This window comes from Erigeron canadensis, chromosome 6, assembly GCF_010389155.1.
Source record: "Erigeron canadensis isolate Cc75 chromosome 6, C_canadensis_v1, whole genome shotgun sequence".
Taxonomy (NCBI): Eukaryota; Viridiplantae; Streptophyta; class Magnoliopsida; order Asterales; family Asteraceae; genus Erigeron; species Erigeron canadensis.
In genome coordinates, this window is record NC_057766.1 from 20,038,131 (window position 1) to 20,056,665 (window position 18,535).

Here is an 18,535-nt window from a genome sequence, read left to right on the forward strand (position 1 = left end):
TTCTTATGATTTTTTTGGTTAATATATATATCCAAATCATCTTTTTCATCATTTAAAACAACATCATTAGATTATTACACATTATTCACACTTGATCCAACATTAAAAACAACATCATAGATTATTACACATTATTCACACTTGATCTAACATTATATCATTGTCTTTAAAAAAACGAAACAATTCTTAGTAGCAATGACAAATTAAAAATTGGCGGCTATAGTGTGATGATTCCTAATTATATTCATTACTTTACTATCTAAATTGCTAATTATAGTTTTAAGGTTTAGAATGGGTATATATATGACATTATGATGTTAACTTGTTTAAGTGGGTAAATATGAGAGCTTTAAGGTTTAGATTGGGTATATATGATATTAAGGAACTTAAGTGGGTAAATATGTTATTATGATGTTTAACAAAGAGAAATATGATATTCTCCCCCTAAAATATTAAGAATGTGACATGTGGTAGACTAATTCTCTTTCCTAATCATGCCCCTGATTTTTTCACATGTCATCATCTCATGGTTAGGAGGATTGTTAGCCTATTTGAATAGAAGGATTAATCATTTCCCTTGCCATTGTCTTATTAGGTTACTCCATTTGTACTATTAATCAACTTTGGACATAATCCTGAAATAAACTAACATAATATTCAACACAGCAAGAGACATCGATCTTAATAGTTGACAATTTGTTTGAGACAATACAAAAACTAAACATAAGAAAAAAATAATCCCATGTAGCATCCAAAACCCAAGTGGCATCCCAAAACCCGACCCGATGACATCCTCAACTCCGCTAAAGTTTGGATTTCAAAATTTCTTATTGATTCGGGTTTTATTTTCATTCCAAACAAATTTACACAGTAGGGAAAAACTATTCGAGACAATTCAAAACATTGAAATATTGAAGGTTTTTCATTCGAGTTTGAAAGATATGGTCTAAACAATGGTTCAAAGGGCCCAAGTAGGCATAAGCCCATGTCCAGGCCCCGACTTTGTGGTTTTTTATTTTTTTTAACTAAGTTATTTTATTCTTTTAACAATGAGTTAGTTATTAGCGATAGAGAATTCACAATAATATTCAAGCAGACGATCTATATTATATTATAAAGTACTTAAACATTAAATTTAAATTTTCATTATTGATTTTAATTAATTCTTCAAAATGTCCATCTCATTTATTTTATATTTATCTAAAATAACTATAATACCCTTTCCCTCTCATCAAATCTCAACCAATCATTTTTTTCTTATCTCCTTCATAAATCATTTATTTTCCCAACTCATTCAAAATCTTTTATCTCAAAAATCGTACATCGATAAATTATAAAAATTATATGGGTGTTTATAAAATTTCATGCTCTTTCATTAGAGATGTCATTCGATATACTTTCGACGAATTTTTAAATCTGAAGGCGGAACCCGGACGGCTAAGGCATTTGGCTATCACACTTTATGAACCTATCATATTTTATTATCATTCCACTATCCCACTGTCGCAACGCGCAGATACTTTGTCTCGTATAATATAAAAAGGAAACCCTTTGAATAGATTTGAAACCTAACTCTCGCACATGAAAGCCCATTTCTCGTACTACAACATATGAATGGTCAATTAGTTTAGACTTTATTAATTTTAGAAAAGTAATTGAAATTTTTTTTTTTTAAATGTTAATTTGGTTGAGATTCTCTTTAGATTTATGATTCTTGCTATTTTGAAGCCTAGAGGCTAGATGATTATGAGTTTTTCCAACTGATTTAGGATTTAGGGTTAATATAATATGTTGTGTTGCTTAAAACTGAAAGATTTTGAAAGCGTACATAAATTGCTTGATAAAATGTTTCAACCAAATTTTTTGAGTTTTTGTAAGGTTATTAGTGTATGTTATGTTTGTATTTGTTATGTTCCCCTTCCTCTTGAGATGAGATTTTTTTTATGATCACTCTCAATATTGATTCATTGTTCTTGGTATATTTTTTAAGGGTAGTGATATTTGTACTACTTTTTAAAATAAATTTACCACAATGTACTTTAACTTATGCATATAATACAAATGTTTAATGCACAGTAATGGTAAAAATAGCAAAAGTTGTGATACAAATATCATTGCCCTTTTTCTAATCGTCATTTTATAATTTGTTAGTTGTTATCATCACTACTACAAAATTGCAAAATACCGACGGAAGACATCCGTCGGAATTTTACGACGGATTACCGACGGAACACCGACAGAATGTCTTTTAAATTCTTTTTTTACAATTTCTGACAGATTTCTGACCGATTTCCGACGGAACGAAAAGTTTGTCGGAAATCCGTCGGGAAATAACAAATAATTCCGACAGTTTGCCTACGGAAGTCATAAATCTGTCGGAAATCCGTAGGAATATTTATTTCTAAATTTCATTATTTAATCCGTCGGAAATCTATCGGAAGCTTCCTACAGATTTTCGACGGGCTTTAAATGTCCGTCAGAAATTCGTAGGAAATATTCTTAGTTTAAAAATTTTAAAAATATTTTTATAGGTCGTCGGAATGTTGGAATTTTCCTACAGATTACCGACGGACTTTAAATGTCCGTCAGAAATCCGTAGGAAATATTCTTAGTTAAAAATTTTTAAAGATATTTTTATTTTCAGTCGGAATTTTCCTACAAATTACCGACGGACTTTAAAAAATCCGTCGAAAATCCGTAGGAAATATATATTGCATTTGGCATTTTTATTCATTTTTTAAGTGATTTATATGCAATTACATCGATTTTTTTGTTATCAATTCACTACATTGTGGGGTATATTAAGGTCAAGTGTTAAATCCTTAGTAATTATGTGGTCAAAAATCAAATTACGTAGTAAAAAATTAAGTTTAAGTGATTTCTTGACATTTTAAAGTTATTTATATGTAATTACATCGAATTTTTTGTCATCAATTCACTACATATTACCAATTGGGAGGTATATTAAGCCTAGTGTTGAATCATTAGCAATTAGGTGGTTAAAAATCAAATTATGGGTTTTGGACCCGAACCGGTTTGTATCTCAATTGTTTTTCTCATGCGCATATCTACTAATAAACTAAAACAGGAGTGAGGCTTTTTCTAATTAACACTTGGCGGATTTCTTACACGACATGTGTCGCTTTTAATCTTAAAAATAAAAGTTATCTAATAACTATCAAATACTAATACTTCGATTTTATAGTTATGCGATGTATAATTTATCCATATATTATCATTATGTCCTATAATTGTTATTGTAGAAGGTTTCCTATTTTTAAGTTAACTTAAATAATGATTGATAATTGTTTGAGTGAATTTTTTCTTTCTTTAAAAAAATTCATTTATTTATTTAAATTATACATGCTATAAATATTCAAAATTTTAATTTACTAATATCTATACACAATACAGTTAAACTTTTATGTTAACATCAAAATTTTAAAATTTTGACTTTACGATCCAAAATCACAAGGTTATTTGTCGTTATCCACTATGCTTACAAGTTCTGATTTTGATGTTATTGTAAAAATTTTATGTAATTTCAAAACTTTAAGTAAACATATATTATATTTATTATTACCGTTTAATATAACTTAGCTTCGATTATTGGTTACCTTAACTTTAATTTATTTCATACTCACAAATCATGTATGAGGCATATTCGAATTTCTTTATGATACAATCTATATAGCTACCGTACATCGTACGGGTATTAGGACTAATATGTGTCTATTTATATCTCTCTTAACTTACATAAGCTTCATTTCTAATCTCTGTCTCATCATTAGGCCTATTGGGTCAATTTGATTTTCTTTCATTCGCTCGTGTCTAACGGAAAAGTATACATATAACTCGCGTATTCGGCCTATTGGGTCGTGTGTGTTCGTCTTTCATTCGAATGGGCCTGTTGGGCCTTAGTTTTTTGTCTCATGTGTATATATTTATGTATGTATGTCTTAATTTTCATAAGCTTCATATATAGTGTTTGTCTCATCATTGGGCCTAATGGGCCCGATATGTTTTTTCTTATCATTCGTCTGGGCCTAACTGGACACATATGCATATAACTTGCCTATTTGGGGCTATTGGGCCCTGTATATTCGTCTTTCACTCAAATGGGCCTATTGGGTCTATTTCTTTTATTCGCCTGTGTCTAACGGGACAAGTATACATATAACTCGTGTATTCGGCCTATTGGGTAGTGTGTGTTTGTCTTTCACTCGAATGGATCTGTTGGGCCTTAGTTTTTGTCTCATGTGTATATATTTATGTATGTATGTCTTAATTTTCATAAGCTTCATATATAGTGTTTGTCTCATCATTGGGCCTAATGGGCCCGATATGTTTTTTCTTATCATTCGTCTGGGCCTAACTGGACACGTATGCATATAACTCGCCTATTTGGGGCTATTGGGCCCTGTATATTCGTCTTTCACTCAAATGGGCCTATTGGGCCTATTTCTTTCATTCGCCTGTGTCTAACGGGACAAGTATACATATAATCGTGTATTCGGCTATTGGGTAGTGTGTGTTCGTCTTTCACTCGAATGGATCTGTTGGGCCTTAGTTTTTGTCTCCTGTGTATATATTTATATATATATATGTATGTCTTAATTTTCATAAGCTTCATTAATAGTGTTTGTCTCATCATTGGGCCTAATGGGCCCGATATGTTTTCTTATCATTCGTCTGGGCCTAACTGGACACGTATGCATATAACTCGCCTATTTGGTGCTATTGGGCCCTGTATATTCGTCTTTCACTCAAATGGGCCTATTGGGCCTATTTCTTTCATTCGCCTGTGTCTAACGGGACAAGTATACATATAACTCGTGTATTCGGCCTATTGGGTAGTGTGTGTTCGTCTTTCACTCGAATGGATCTGTTGGGCCTTAGTTTTTGTTTCATGTGTGTATATATATATATATATATGTATGTCTTAATTTTCATAAGCTTCATTAATAGTGTTTGTCTCATCATTGGGCCTAATGGGCCCGATATGTTTTCTTATCATTCGTCTGGGCCTAACTGGACACGTATGCATATAACTCGCCTATTTGGTGCTATTGGGCCCTGTATATTCGTCTTTCACTCAAATGGGCCTATTGGACCTTAAACCTCCTTTATTTTAAAATCATTGATTCGACCTAACATCGTTCATCGATAAGTATGAGTTTGTGTGTGTACGTACGTATATATGTATATATTGGGCCATTAGGCCCAATTACTAGATTTCCACTGTAAACGAAGCTTTGAAAGCTACTAAAGCCAATTCTTGCCACTATTAGATGTATGTATGTATGTACGCATGTATTGTGACAACCGTCATTTAAGCATATTTTTCCGAAGTATTTTTTCGGTCGTTTTAGTTTGTTTCGTCTATATATGTCGTTAAACCTTAAGACTTTATCTTGAAATAAATGGATTTTTGTTTTATTCGGGCTTTATGAGCGATTATATCCGCTACAAAGCTATTGAAAAGTTTAATAAAGTGAAATATTTAAAATGCCAACTTAAGTAAAATATATAAAATTTAATAAACTAAAGATTTAATAGACAAATATGGTCGTGTTTATATTTGTTAGAAAGCTATTGAAAAGTTACATTTAAATATGTCGACAAATTAATTTAACGGATCTCGAGTCTTCTTAAATTGTCGGGTCAAACCAAGTTAGATGAAAGTCAAAGACTAGGGTAAAAAAGCCTTTGAAATCAACAAAACCCTAACCTACCCACCTTTCCCTTCTCATTTCTCACACACAACACTTCTCTTCTTCCCTCTCCTCTCTTTGACAGCCGCCCCCTCTCCTTTTTCTCTCTATTTTCGGCCAAGAACAACCACCATCAACCATCATCAAACTCTTCATTTTCTTTTCGGATTTGGGTGAGTTTCTTATAGATCTAAATGTTTAGATGTTTTTTCTTCATAAAAATCACGAAAGTTTTACATATATACATACATATATATATATATGTATGTAAATCGGCTATGTCTTGTTTCTTTCTCTCAACAACAAATTATCATCTATATCTCGAATTATTGGTAAGAAAAGTAAGAGGGTTTCTAAGGCTAAACCGTTTTTGTGTGTTTAATCCCAAGTTTTTTGTGTTTCATGACTTCGAAGCACATATTTTGCTCAGATCCAGGTTTGCTTGTTGGTCTTCTTCGAGAATCCGATCTAGATCTACGGATCTTATGTGTTTTATGTTTTTTTTATATATATCTATTATATTCTTGTATATTTACTAACTTTTGTTTTCATCTTTTTGAGTATAATGGTTTTTTTTCTTATGTTTTATACAGGAACTTCATATGATATATTTTGGACAGTAGCATGTAATTTAATTAGTTTTATTTCTGTTTTTTTATATATATTTTGTAACTTTTATTATGTATTGTGATATATTTGGTTTCATGTTTCTAATAAATATATGTATGTTTCATGTTTTTTTTTTCCAGATCTTTGGAAGAATAAGAAACGAAGATTTTTATTGTATCTAGTTTAATTATGATGTTGCAAGTGAGATTTAGATGTGTATATTAGTGTATAAATGAACATTTTTATATGCAATTAAGATGTATTTGATTGGATGTTAATGCAAATGAGATTTATCTCTTAATTTATAAAGATTTGTTCCATTTGTTTTATGGATTTAAAAAATTGGGTATGTAGTTATATATATATTTTTATTTTTTCTTTTCGAGATCCGTCGGAAAGGCGTAGCTAAAATACCTGTCGGAAAATTTATCACTAAAAAATTGTCCGTCGGTAATTTGTCGCTAAACTTTTGGATTTCCGACGCCGTTCTGACCTAAATTTCTGTCGGAAGTAAATTGTTTCCGACGGAAATTTCCGTCAGAAATGAATTACCCACGCAAATATTCCGATGGACAGATTCCGACAGAAACTGTCCGTCGGAATATTCCAATTTTGTAGTGCATGATTTATGATAGATAATTACAACTAGTTTGAATTCTTATAAATTTAATGATGGAAGTGACTTAATAATTGAAAGTGTACATAACAAGTTCGTGGAAAGAGTATCCAATAAGCTTGTTTAAGTGTATTATGGAAGCTTGGTATATGAAGTGTGTTGTAGAAGCTTTACAAAGTGTATTGTGTAAGTTTTACATGTGTATAAATATATCAAGAAGTCTTTCATTACACTTGTCCGAAAAAGTCACAATAATACTAAAAGGAAGTCGGTGAGGGTCCGAGTTAAACTAAAATGGGGTGCTTTCTTATGTGTAAAAGATAAGTCGGGTCTTTGTTTTACTATGCAGGACTTGTTGATTTCAAGTGTGTTGATTCGGGTTGTAGGCTTAAGAGAATAAGAGATTAGTCCATGTAATTGTAACAATTTTTCATGTAATGGAATCTTTTCTCTTGGAGGCCCATGTTTTTTCTCCGGATTCAGAGTTTCCACTTAAATTCTTGTGTTCATATTTCTGTACTGTGTTTATCTATTTTTGGACCGTGATTGTTGCGGAATCAACAAGACCCGTTTTTCGCAACATTTAAGACATGTTGACGAATAACATAAGGTTGCCCAGACAAGCGACAAACACAATTGCGAGACATACATTCAGGTGAGTTACCATTTATAATATGTTAACTGTGTTAGAAGTTATTCAGATCTTATATTTCAATATGAATTTTAATCATTTTATGTACATTACAAATTGCATCATATAATCCCCGTAGAGTAATGACATGAATATAATGCACCATTCTTTGTATGTAAAAATAATATTTTTGAAGTACCAACTACCAAGTATGCTCTTGAATTTAGAATAATAACATTTATGCAATTGTATAATATTATGGTTGTCTAATTTCTCTGTACACACACATATGTGTAGGAATCTGTGAATATTTGTAATTCTAAAAACAAAAAACCTGGAAATTTTAACTGACAACTTTCTAAAACCTTTGTGTAAAGGGTAATTTTTTTAAGGTTGTACTTCATTTGAAAACTTTCTTCCTCGACGAGCAAGATTCCGTAGAAATGATGCAGTAATCAAACCACAAACCTTTTCAAGAGTCTCAAAGTAAGCCAGCCTCCATCTTCTGATGAAGTGCAAACTCCCAAGGAGTCCCACTAATCCAGCAACGAACCCTGGACCCATTCCCGCATAAAACCACAAGCTTTCAGTGTTACCTTGACCTTCATCATCACCAACGTTATTGGCTGTTACATTATTTCCGTTGCAACTCTTCGACACGGGTGGCCCACATAGTCCATCGTTCCCTTGATAATTAGATATGTCATCTAGAGTCTGTAGCTGATTTCCGATTGGAATTGGGCCAGATAAGTTATTGAATGACAGGTTCAAGTAGCTTAGAAAGTGCAAGCTAGTCAAACTTTGTGGAATCCGACCTGATAGCTTGTTCATCGACAAATCTAAAGATTCTAGTTGCTTTAGATCTCCGATGAGTGGTGGGATTTGTCCTTGAAGATGATTTCCTGAAAGATTCAAGTTTATCAACCCAATAAGACTCATTAGAGCTTTGGGAATTTCTCCAACAATATTGTTGTTTGAGAGATCTATGGATGTAAGAAAATGTACTTCCGAGTTGTACTGAAGCTCCCTTCCCTTTATTGAAGCCATAATATTTTCTTCATAGCCCACAGGCATAGGGTACGGTGTAGATGATGTCGTCATCATTCGCGTAAAATTTCCAAAGCAATCTGGAATGGTTCCCGTTATGTTATTACGTGCCAGACTTAAATATTGAAGATTGTTGTGTTGACAAAGTTGTAGCGGGATATCACCAGTAAACTTATTTGCCTGGATATTCAAGAATTCAAGGTTATAAGGTACCTTTTCACCAATCCATGAAGGGATGGTACCCGTGAACAAATTGTTCCCTAAGTCCAATGTTGCTAAACCCAAGTTTCGTAAGGATATAGGGAAATCCCCCTCCAATCTATTGTTTTGCAAATGCATCGATATTAGACCTTCTAAAGAACCCAATGAGCCTGGTACCACACCGCTTATAGTATTATTTGAAAGATCAAGCGCTTGCAATCTAGTCAAGTTCCCTAAGCATCGAGGAAGCCTTCCGGAAAACTTATTTTGTGATAAATCTAAAGCGAACATGTTAGTAACCTTGCATAAGTGTATCGGAATGCTTCCTTTAAAAAAGTTTTTTGAGAGATTAATAACTTCCAAATTTGGGTTCGTTATTCCATTTGTTTGAGGAATATGCCCAGATAGTTGGTTATCAGAGAGATCCAAAAGTTTTACATTTGATGGAAATATTGCTAGTGGCCCCTCAAATCTGTTAGAGTTCAACTTCAGGTATCGGTCCTCTGTATGATTGCTACTATTGAAATCTAATCGCGGCAATTTGCCACTGATCTGGTTATTAGACAAATCCAAGAAATGAATATGATACAAGTTGTTCTCAAACCATTCAGGTATTGTATCTCTAATACTTGAGTTAGAAAGATCTAATTTCTGAAGGTTTATTTGTGTTTGAAGCCAATGAGGAAAGTGGGGACCGATGTAGCAGGAACTTGCAAAAAACACACGGAGTTGGAAGGGGGTAATCCATCCATAACTAAAATTTAATGCTAAAGAATTCCCTGACAACATCAAGTAATTTAGATTCTTTAGGTTTGTGAAATGTGTTTCTGAAAGAACTCCAACCAATGAATTGTAGGAGAGATCTAGACTCTTGAGCTTTGATAGTTGCCAAAGACTCATGGGAATGTTCCCACTCAATTGGTTATTACCAAGATTTAGGTCTTCTATCCAGAGGAGTCGTCCAAGGCTTGTGGGAATAAGACCAAAAAACATGTTGTATGAAAGGTCCAAACGAACGAGGCTAGTAAGGTTTGATAACCATCCTGGAATGGTGGCGTTGATGTCATTGAAGGAGAGGTCGAGTGAATTAAGAGATGTGAAATTGACATATTTAACTGAAGGGATATTAACATCACTCTCTGCCAAATTCAATGCAAGTAAAGAAGGGAGCATGTTCACTGAATGGAACCAATCAATATGTTTCCCAATGGTTATATGAGATAAATCCAAGTATCTTAATGACGATAGTGAGGATACCCATCCCAAATCATCCACATTAAGTTCATTATAACTTAGATCAAGATATTGTAACATTGAGAGATTTACTAGTTGATGAGGAACTACTCCTCCAAAATTTGAACGTGACAAATTAAGGTATGTCAATTGCTGGAATGATCCTAAGAAATCAGGAATACTGTTACCTGAGAAGTCGTTCATGCTCAAGTCCAAGTGACGCAAATGCTTAATATTTTTTAAGGAAGGAGTCAACTCACCTTTGAGCCATTGTTCATGAAGATCCAGTTTGACAATATGACCATTTCGAGGGTCGCACCTAACTCCAGACCATTTACAACATTCTACTCCGCTCCATGTTGACAAACCGAGGCCTTGTTGGAATGCAAGAAGGGATTGCCTCTCGGTTTCGATACATGTAATATTTGAAGAAGTTGAGGCCTTGGTTAAGCCAAATCTTTGGAAGAAAAGGAACGTAATGAGAAAAAAAGTGGTTTTCATTTTGGAGTAAGCTAATATGTGTAAAGTTGCAGGAAGGGGGAGGGGATGTATAACATATATCATCAAAATCTTTTTGCAATGAAAAATAGTAAGTAAACTATCGAAAACGATATTATCCTATTCTATTTTCTGTATACTAGCGAAGACTTGAGTGGCCACTCACATTCACGTTTGGTAGACTTTGACTTTTTTTCATCAATGCTGATTTGGCTACAGGGCTTTTGCACTTAAAATTTTCTACCAAGTCAACGGTTTAAACTTTGATTATTGAACTACTCAGTTGTCATTAGTTCTTAGTTTTATAGGATGTCTAGCTTTGAGATATCTCAACGGCAGCAATAACAACAAAAAACAAATTTTATTATAGGCAAGAATTTGAAAAGGCTATGATGTATACATGAGTTAGAGAAGTTACGAAAATTATCTATTAGTGATAACTCTGGATATCTAAATGTGGACAATAAGATCATGCATTTAAATACTATCACCTAGGGACGGGCAGCCTGAGACCGATCCTTGGCCTGAACCGTCCCGAGAAAAGCCCGGTGGGCTTAATATTCCCAATCAGTCCTACTTCGGTCCTAATATGAGTTCAAAGCATGGTCCAAAGCCCGGCTGAGATTAGTCCAGGTTTAGCCTGGCACGGTCCTTGGTCCTGGTAAAGCCCGTTTTAGCCTTGTCTTCAGCATGGTTTGGTTCAATCCCGACCTAAGTCCACGTCTATTTACTTAATCTGTCGTTTTATATGTATTCAAACTTTCTTTTCAAGTGTTTCGGGCAAAATAATTTTACCAAGCTTTACACTATTAGCATTCGCATAGCACTGGTCAAGTACAGAAGATATACATATATATTAAAGAGATGAGAATCAGACAAGTGGTTATGATTGATTAAAGTCTAATGAAAACCATCACGCCTCTGCTATATAGAAAAGAACTACACAAGAAGTCCAACCTTAAATTGATATCATTTGCTCATCTGATTCAACCATTTGCAAGCCCATCCAAACTACACAGAAGGCAACTGGCATCCATATTACAGCTGCAAAAACTGGAGGCAGTGTGTTTTGTTATGTAACAATACCTTAGCTCTACATGGTACTGTTATTTTATGTTACAAGTTATGTTAGTTCAAAAGATATTGTAGTGAATTACTCGTATAAAACTTATACTACTTGCTTGCTTCAAAATAAAGACTGAACTGGCCCGGACCTGACCCGAGATCGGCCCGTTAGTCCTAAAAAGCCTGGAGAGATAGCCCAAATCCTCAATTGGGTTTTAAAAGACCGGTCTTCTTTATATGGTTTTGGACCGGGCTATGAAAAGACAAAGTCCTGTTTATATTTTCCTTTGTAGTTTTAGACCAACCATAGGTGCTTCACATTGCCCCAAGTGAAATTCAATAATACCTACCTAGCAGAGAGGGTTACACAATATTTTGGTTCATGAAACTACCCCATCAACGTAGCACATGATGTGGTCACAACATTAGATCACTCGTCAAGTGTGACGATAAACCACATTGAATCCCTTTTTACGCAATGAACTACATTGATGTTTGATCAATAAGAATAACAAAGATACAATAAACTCTCACAAACCAACTTGAATCACTATGCTAAGTGCACATGGAAACACCCCGTCATGATCATATGTACTATCAAAAACACATCGACTCTTGAAACATTCCAGCAGTCTTGATGCCAACTTGATACACCCATCATGCCAAACACACCTCGTGTGATCCACTGGAGGACCACTGCAATGGGTGTAAAGCGCTTGAGGTTACGATATGTGGGTGTACATGGTGATGATTCTTTATTTCTTTTTTCCTAGTGGCTGGAGCGAAGGCATATGTCAACCTTTTTCAGCCTAATATTAGCCAACAAACAATCCATGCCTATATACATATATTACATGAAACCAGAATAAAAACTAATATTGAGCCAAGGAAGCAAAGGGATAGGATAAAAGTAATGGACATGAATTGCTGATATACATTTATACATGAATACATGTAATATTTATATGTTACATAAGTTTTTCATCCAGTCTAAAGTAATGGTGTTATAAAGAAGGTAGCAAAAGTTTGTCATTGTGCATTTATACCCTACAAAATGAACTCTATACTCACCTCCTCGGTGTCACGCTCTTGGTGTAGATGTCTCTCCCAAAGATACAGACGCAAAAGATGATGCTAAAACACGAGCACTTCTTGCTCCATGATGAAAGTTCCTGCTATTGCTAAGCTTCAGCTTGCTAAATGCAGATTTTATATCAAATAGATGGAAAGCATGTGTAAGAAGCTGTCTTGATTCTCCAAAGATTGCTAGATTCAACCGAGGAACGTATGTTACCCACAAAGCTATCATGGTAGATACAATATTGGGGCATATAAATAGGAATGCCTTCAATAAGAGAAAAAATAAGGAAAACACAAGATAGGGTTCGTCCTTCAATGAGGTTGGATTCCATAATAGAATACTCTTTTCTGAAGAAGAGTAAAGTTGATCTTCAGTGAAGTTCACCGCATGCTCAACTCCTAGAAATGTAAAAAATGGTCTTACTTTTGGATTTGGAAATCGAAACATTAAAATGATAAATAAACGACAGGTATCTTCACAATCATGATAATTTTCCATATCACTAATTTAAAAAAAAGGTTGCTGAACAAGAATACTCAAACTGCTACCTGTAGTTATTTGATAGAAGTTCAAAAGGGAGTGTAAATCTTTTGGACCATGATACTGAACACGAGCTGTTCTGTTTGCAAGTAGAACTGAGGGGACACTATGGATTCCAAGTCTCGAGAAAAGACTGCATAAATTGCATGAAAGTTTAAGTAAGAATACAACAAATTCAACCTGGTACCAATACAAAGACAAAACCATGCATTTTTCCGGCTTCTTGTATAGAAACCACAGATCGCAATTTAGAATGTTGACTCATTTTATTAATGAATGGGACGAATATCAAAATATTAAGCTCAAAAGATACGAAGTGAATGTTCACCAAAGTATTCCTTAATGCAGAAAAACTCCCAGATTTTGTTATACAAAACTACACTATAGTTTTCGCATTCATATTAGACACACAGCTATAAAGTAAAGCTAAACGATTAGCAAAAGCATTTGGAATCAAGCCAACCCGTTAATCAACCAACCCGTACTAAAAGGTTACCCCTTTTGACCGGCTAAAAGATTAGCACAAGCATTTGGGATCAAGCCAACCCCTACTCAAAAGTTACCCCTTTTAACCCGTTAATCAACCCAACCATCATTCCTTTTTGCCGCTTCGTAATATAAAATCCACCTAGTTGAGTATAGATTCAAGCTGCCAATGAAGTAAAACCAAAATTTTAGACCAAAAATTGTTGGCGTGTCTAGCTGTTTCTCACGAAAAAGAACGCTCTTTCCTGAGAGAAGAAGAATCTGACCCTGCCATCCTAAGGACCAAGCCATATCTACATTCCCCACAATCAAACACATTTTGATACATGTCCCAAACGATTATAAGTAGAGGCGGCAAGATCGGCACGTTGTCTAACAGGTCATAAAGGGTTCAGAATGACTGGGTCTCGCTTTTAAGACAGATGACAACACACTGGATAGAATTGACCCAAAAAACTTTTTACATTTAAATATCCTATCACATACAATCTACTCGTTATTTATGATTACAATAGCAGTATTGGAACATAGACTTTTTGTCATCCAGAAGTAAATGGTCGACATTGTCAACTCTAATAACCTAAACATTCATTGTGAAAATGGATCAAAGGAATAGACAACTAGACAGCGAAAGAAGAAAATTCTTGGACACATCTAGCCTTGGCCCACAGGTATGCAGTTTGAAAAAATGTGGTAGTCCCGAATGAAGTCATGAAGAGCCAATTATAGAAACTAATTTACATGCAATGATTTACCTTGGTCGAGAAAAAGATTGTTCAACCTTTACATGCTTAACTTGTGGATACATTGAAGCAAGAGCATCAAACTTGGGTAGCACATTCCTAGAAAACGGGCACCAAGATGCGTAGAACAATATGGCTGTATATTCATTCGTCTTACAGGAGCTCAAAATCCCGTCAAGAGACTCGCCATCAATCTAAAGCAGGCACATGATTGAATACATTAATCAAAACATATAATGCGCTCAAGCCTGCTGTAAGAGACTAAAAAATCAATAAATTATGTGCAGCCATACTCATTTACTACCAGATTAAGTCAGAAAAAAGTGTATTGTAATGGCATCAAACATTAAAGTTTAGAGTTACCACTTACCAGTATACATCAAGATTGATTCACCTGAGTCAAAAGATGGATATAAAAAGAAAACGTTGAAACTCAAGTCAATTTGACAATTACAACTCTTAAGTGTCTACTGAAAGAAAGTGATTGGGCTAATTCCCGTTGCAATTGCGGGGTGTTTGGACACAAGATTAGTATTACACACACAAAGTTTGACACATATGTAACACATCATATAATCACCAGATGTACAAAAGCTTACTAGCAAGTGAGATCATAACCCTATAATAATTAACTCGTCAGCACAACTTTATGAAGGCTATCATGAACTGGTATGTTCGGAGTACCATATTATTTCAATCCTCTCATTATTTATTACTTAACCTAACATCCAATACTTCACTTATAACTATATCGATAAGCACGTCCAATTTGCACGCCAAAACACGACACTGTATCAAAAGCGCATACGGTTTTAACCAACAACGAAATATCCAAGCTCCAATGATTTAATCAAACATGTTCCATCCATTAACTACATCTAAATTCTAAAAGTTTTAAACTTCCATATGCAACGTTTTCGGGGTTCGTTTTTTAACAACTAACAATAATCCAGCTGCACTGCACTGCACATCTAATCTTATTTATCTAACAATCAAAAAACACCTCCTAAATTTTTCAAAAACTTCAAAATTATGCAAATAGATAAATAAAAAATGCAAAACTTTGAAACTCCAAACCTAATAACATAAACAATCAATATAAAATTTGAGGTAAAAAAAACATACATATTAACTAAACAAATAAAAAATGAAATATAAACAATTAATTAAATAGAATAATAACATTATTATATTTAATAATTATAATAATAAAGGATACCTGAATTGGGGGTGAAAATGGTGGAATATAATTATTAGGGCACTGAAGGTGTAGATCGCGAAGAATTGGATTAATTTCTGGATAACAAATCATCGATTGGAAAGAGGATGAAACGGAAAATGATAGAATCATAATTATTAATATAAATAATTTCATTGATGATGATGATGAGCCCATAATCTTCAATCAATCAATCTTAATTATTGGTGATTTAACCCTTTCTGTATGTATATATATTTATAGTTTATATATAATTTTTTTTAACTATTTTATTTTATTTACATAGATATAGATATAGAAAGGACGATTTTTATAAAAAGTGCGGTGATGTAGATGTTGATGATGATGATGATTGGGAAAAATCAAGTCAAAGTTGCTAAAAAAGTAAAACTATTGAAGCCCAAGGGCTTTTTTTTAACTATAAAGTGCTAACGAAGGGGATAAATACAACTATTCCTTAATTTTTAATTATCTTTTGAAATAAAGCTTTAAAGACTCATATTGCAAAAAATAAATTTTAAGTAACTAGAATGAATAAAACAATAAAGCAGTAAACAATCATTTTTGAACGCAGATTGTGGTTTTCAAATGTAATCCTTTATTAAAATATAAACTATACAAAGAATTACAGGGTTGTTGTGGAAACAATATAACCTACAATATCTAAACAACCCCTGAAATGACAAACAACAATCAAGAAGTTTTTGCTCAAGAGAAGCAGCCCAAGCTGACTTCTTACATGCGAGAGGGAACTTATACAAAGAATGATTGTAAGGAAATGTCACACATATGCATACAAGGAATGTGGCTTTTATAGGTGAAAACCATTCTTCTCTTGGTATCCAATTAAGCCACGTATTCTTCTTCTGTTGGACGATCAAAGGAATATTTAATCGTGCCTTCATCGTACTTGTGGTCTCCAAAACCTGCAACATGATATTTGGATCTTCCAATAAGAGTATGGACACGTATATGTATATCTCACCAACCTAGATTCTAGGAACCTTCCTAGTCATGTCATTTGTCCTTATCAACAAAGTCCAGGTTGTCATTCATCACTTGATTGTCAGACACAGATTGCTCATTTGTCAGGAGCAAATCTGTCCAAGTGTTTCCAAGCAGACTGCTAATCCCAAGCTGACTTCCACTATCAGCTTGGTCTTCTATCTTCAATCACCCTTTTCGACTTGGATTGAATGCTATGACCAATTGATGCAGCTTGAACAACACTTGCTTCCATAAGATAAACAATTACAATATATGAAGCATGATTTGGGTCAGTTACAAATCGCAAGTTGTGTCAGCTTAGTCTGACCCAGATCAAGTTACAAGAACCAAAAGATTACTAAGTGTTTATACATCAGATTTGTCATCACCAAATTTACAAATAGCATTAGGACACAACATAACATATATAAATTGATTGAGTTTTACATGTACTTTTCATTGATATAACTTTCATCAACTAATATATAAAACTGATCACGTATATGATTACATCACATGTTATTATGGCTTAGAGGCATAGCAAGAGCCCCTTTGACCCATCTTATTTACGTATACATTATATTGTTACAAATGAGTGGGTGACAGTTGTTATCGGATAAATACCTACTTACACTTTTAGCCTATAAATATTCCCTCACAAGTGAATCACATTGACTTCCACATACATGCATACATGTGATTTTATATATACTGCCATGTTTTCTCTCATGGATAATACAACAAGTGAATTACATTTCACTACAAAAAACCTTTCTTTCTCAAGAAACAAAAGATGAAGGTAACAGTGATTTTCTTTTTGAAATGGGTTTTGAAAAAGGAATTGGGTATGAGTCGGGTTGGGGTTTGAGTTGAAAATGAGTTCTTGAGTTTTGATGAACTAATACCGGTATTCGAACAAAAGCCGGTATTAGTGAAGAATTAAATGAAAGCCGTTTTAGTGAAAATTTAAATGAAATGTGAAAATGAAGAACAAATACCGATTTTCGATTTTTAAGTACAAATACAAGAACAAATGCCGGTTTTGGAAAAATGAAGAACAAATACCGGTTTTCGAGATTTCAAACGGACAGAATTTCGTTTAGGAAATACACGAAAATATGTACTAATGTCGGTTTTGGTGTAAACCAGGCATTTGTATAGTGAAAGTCGGTATTTGTATGGTGAAAATGAAAGCTGATAAAGGAATACCGGTATTAGAACAGAAATTCAAGGGAAAAGAAAAACTGGAATGAATGCCGGTAAGAAACCCGGTAGGAAAACCGGTAGGAATACCGGTATTACTGTATAGCTTTTTGCAAAAATTATGAAAAACGGTCCGGATTTTGCGCCATGGGCTCTGATACCACATGTAATCTTTAAATTTCTGTTCTTAACATGTTTTTGTTAGGATTTGCAAGGGAATTAAAGGATAAAAGGTTGATTAAATTGATATATCCATATGCATATGTATAGAAAATGGTAGAAGGGGAGAAGATACAAAGGAGGTGGGAAGGAGTATTTATACATTATCCTAATTTCACTAATACCCCTTCCACACTTAGATAATTACAATTAAACACCACTAAAATATAAAGTTAACACAATTGAATTTGGAGGACTTGATGTTGGCAAAGCTGTTACTTGATAGCTAAAACATTGACAAGAAATAATGAAGGCGGGCATGGATTACGTTCCTCCGTGATTATGAGGGCGGGCATGGATATGTTCCTCCGTGATACTGAAGACGGGCATGGATATGTTCCTCCGTGATAACGAAGGCAAGTATGGATTATATTCCTCCATTAAAAGACGGACATAGATTACTTTCATCCTTGATGATGAATGCAAACACGGATTCTGTTCCC

At 33.9% G+C, this 18,535-nt stretch overlaps 2 protein-coding genes across 2 annotated transcripts; both read right to left on the reverse strand.

Annotated features, from left to right (window-relative positions):
* Nucleotides 1-7,957: 7,957 nt before the first annotated feature.
* LOC122604427 (receptor-like protein EIX2) lies at nt 7,958-10,552 on the reverse strand. The gene has a single exon (XM_043777320.1). The coding sequence runs from the start codon at nt 10,550-10,552 to the stop codon at nt 7,958-7,960; it is 2,595 nt and encodes an 864-aa protein (XP_043633255.1).
* A 1,976-nt stretch (nt 10,553-12,528) lies between these two features.
* On the reverse strand, nt 12,529-15,945 carry LOC122603804 (5'-adenylylsulfate reductase-like 5). The gene is made up of 4 exons (XM_043776617.1): nt 15,684-15,945; nt 14,477-14,658; nt 13,244-13,368; nt 12,529-13,093 (listed from the first exon to the last, which is right to left on the reverse strand). The coding sequence occupies exons 1-4, from the start codon at nt 15,858-15,860 to the stop codon at nt 12,696-12,698; spliced, it is 882 nt and encodes a 293-aa protein (XP_043632552.1). The 5' UTR covers nt 15,861-15,945; the 3' UTR covers nt 12,529-12,695.
* Between the last annotated feature and the right edge of the window lie 2,590 nt (nt 15,946-18,535).

What these genes read in the sequence shown, in the direction of transcription:
- LOC122603804 (XM_043776617.1), bottom strand. Translation starts at nt 15,860, where the DNA reads ATGGGCTCATCATCATCATCAATGAAATTATTTATATTAATAATTATG. An exon ending in CAATCTTTTTCTCGACCAAG is followed by an intron (nt 13,369 to 14,476) that starts GTAAATCATTGC and finishes CAATTTATGCAG; the next exon opens with TCTTTTCTCGAGACTTGGAA. An exon ending in CTTCTATCAAATAACTACAG is followed by an intron (nt 13,094 to 13,243) that starts GTAGCAGTTTGA and finishes TTACATTTCTAG; the next exon opens with GAGTTGAGCATGCGGTGAAC.
- LOC122604427 (XM_043777320.1), bottom strand. Translation starts at nt 10,552, where the DNA reads ATGAAAACCACTTTTTTTCTCATTACGTTCCTTTTCTTCCAAAGATTT.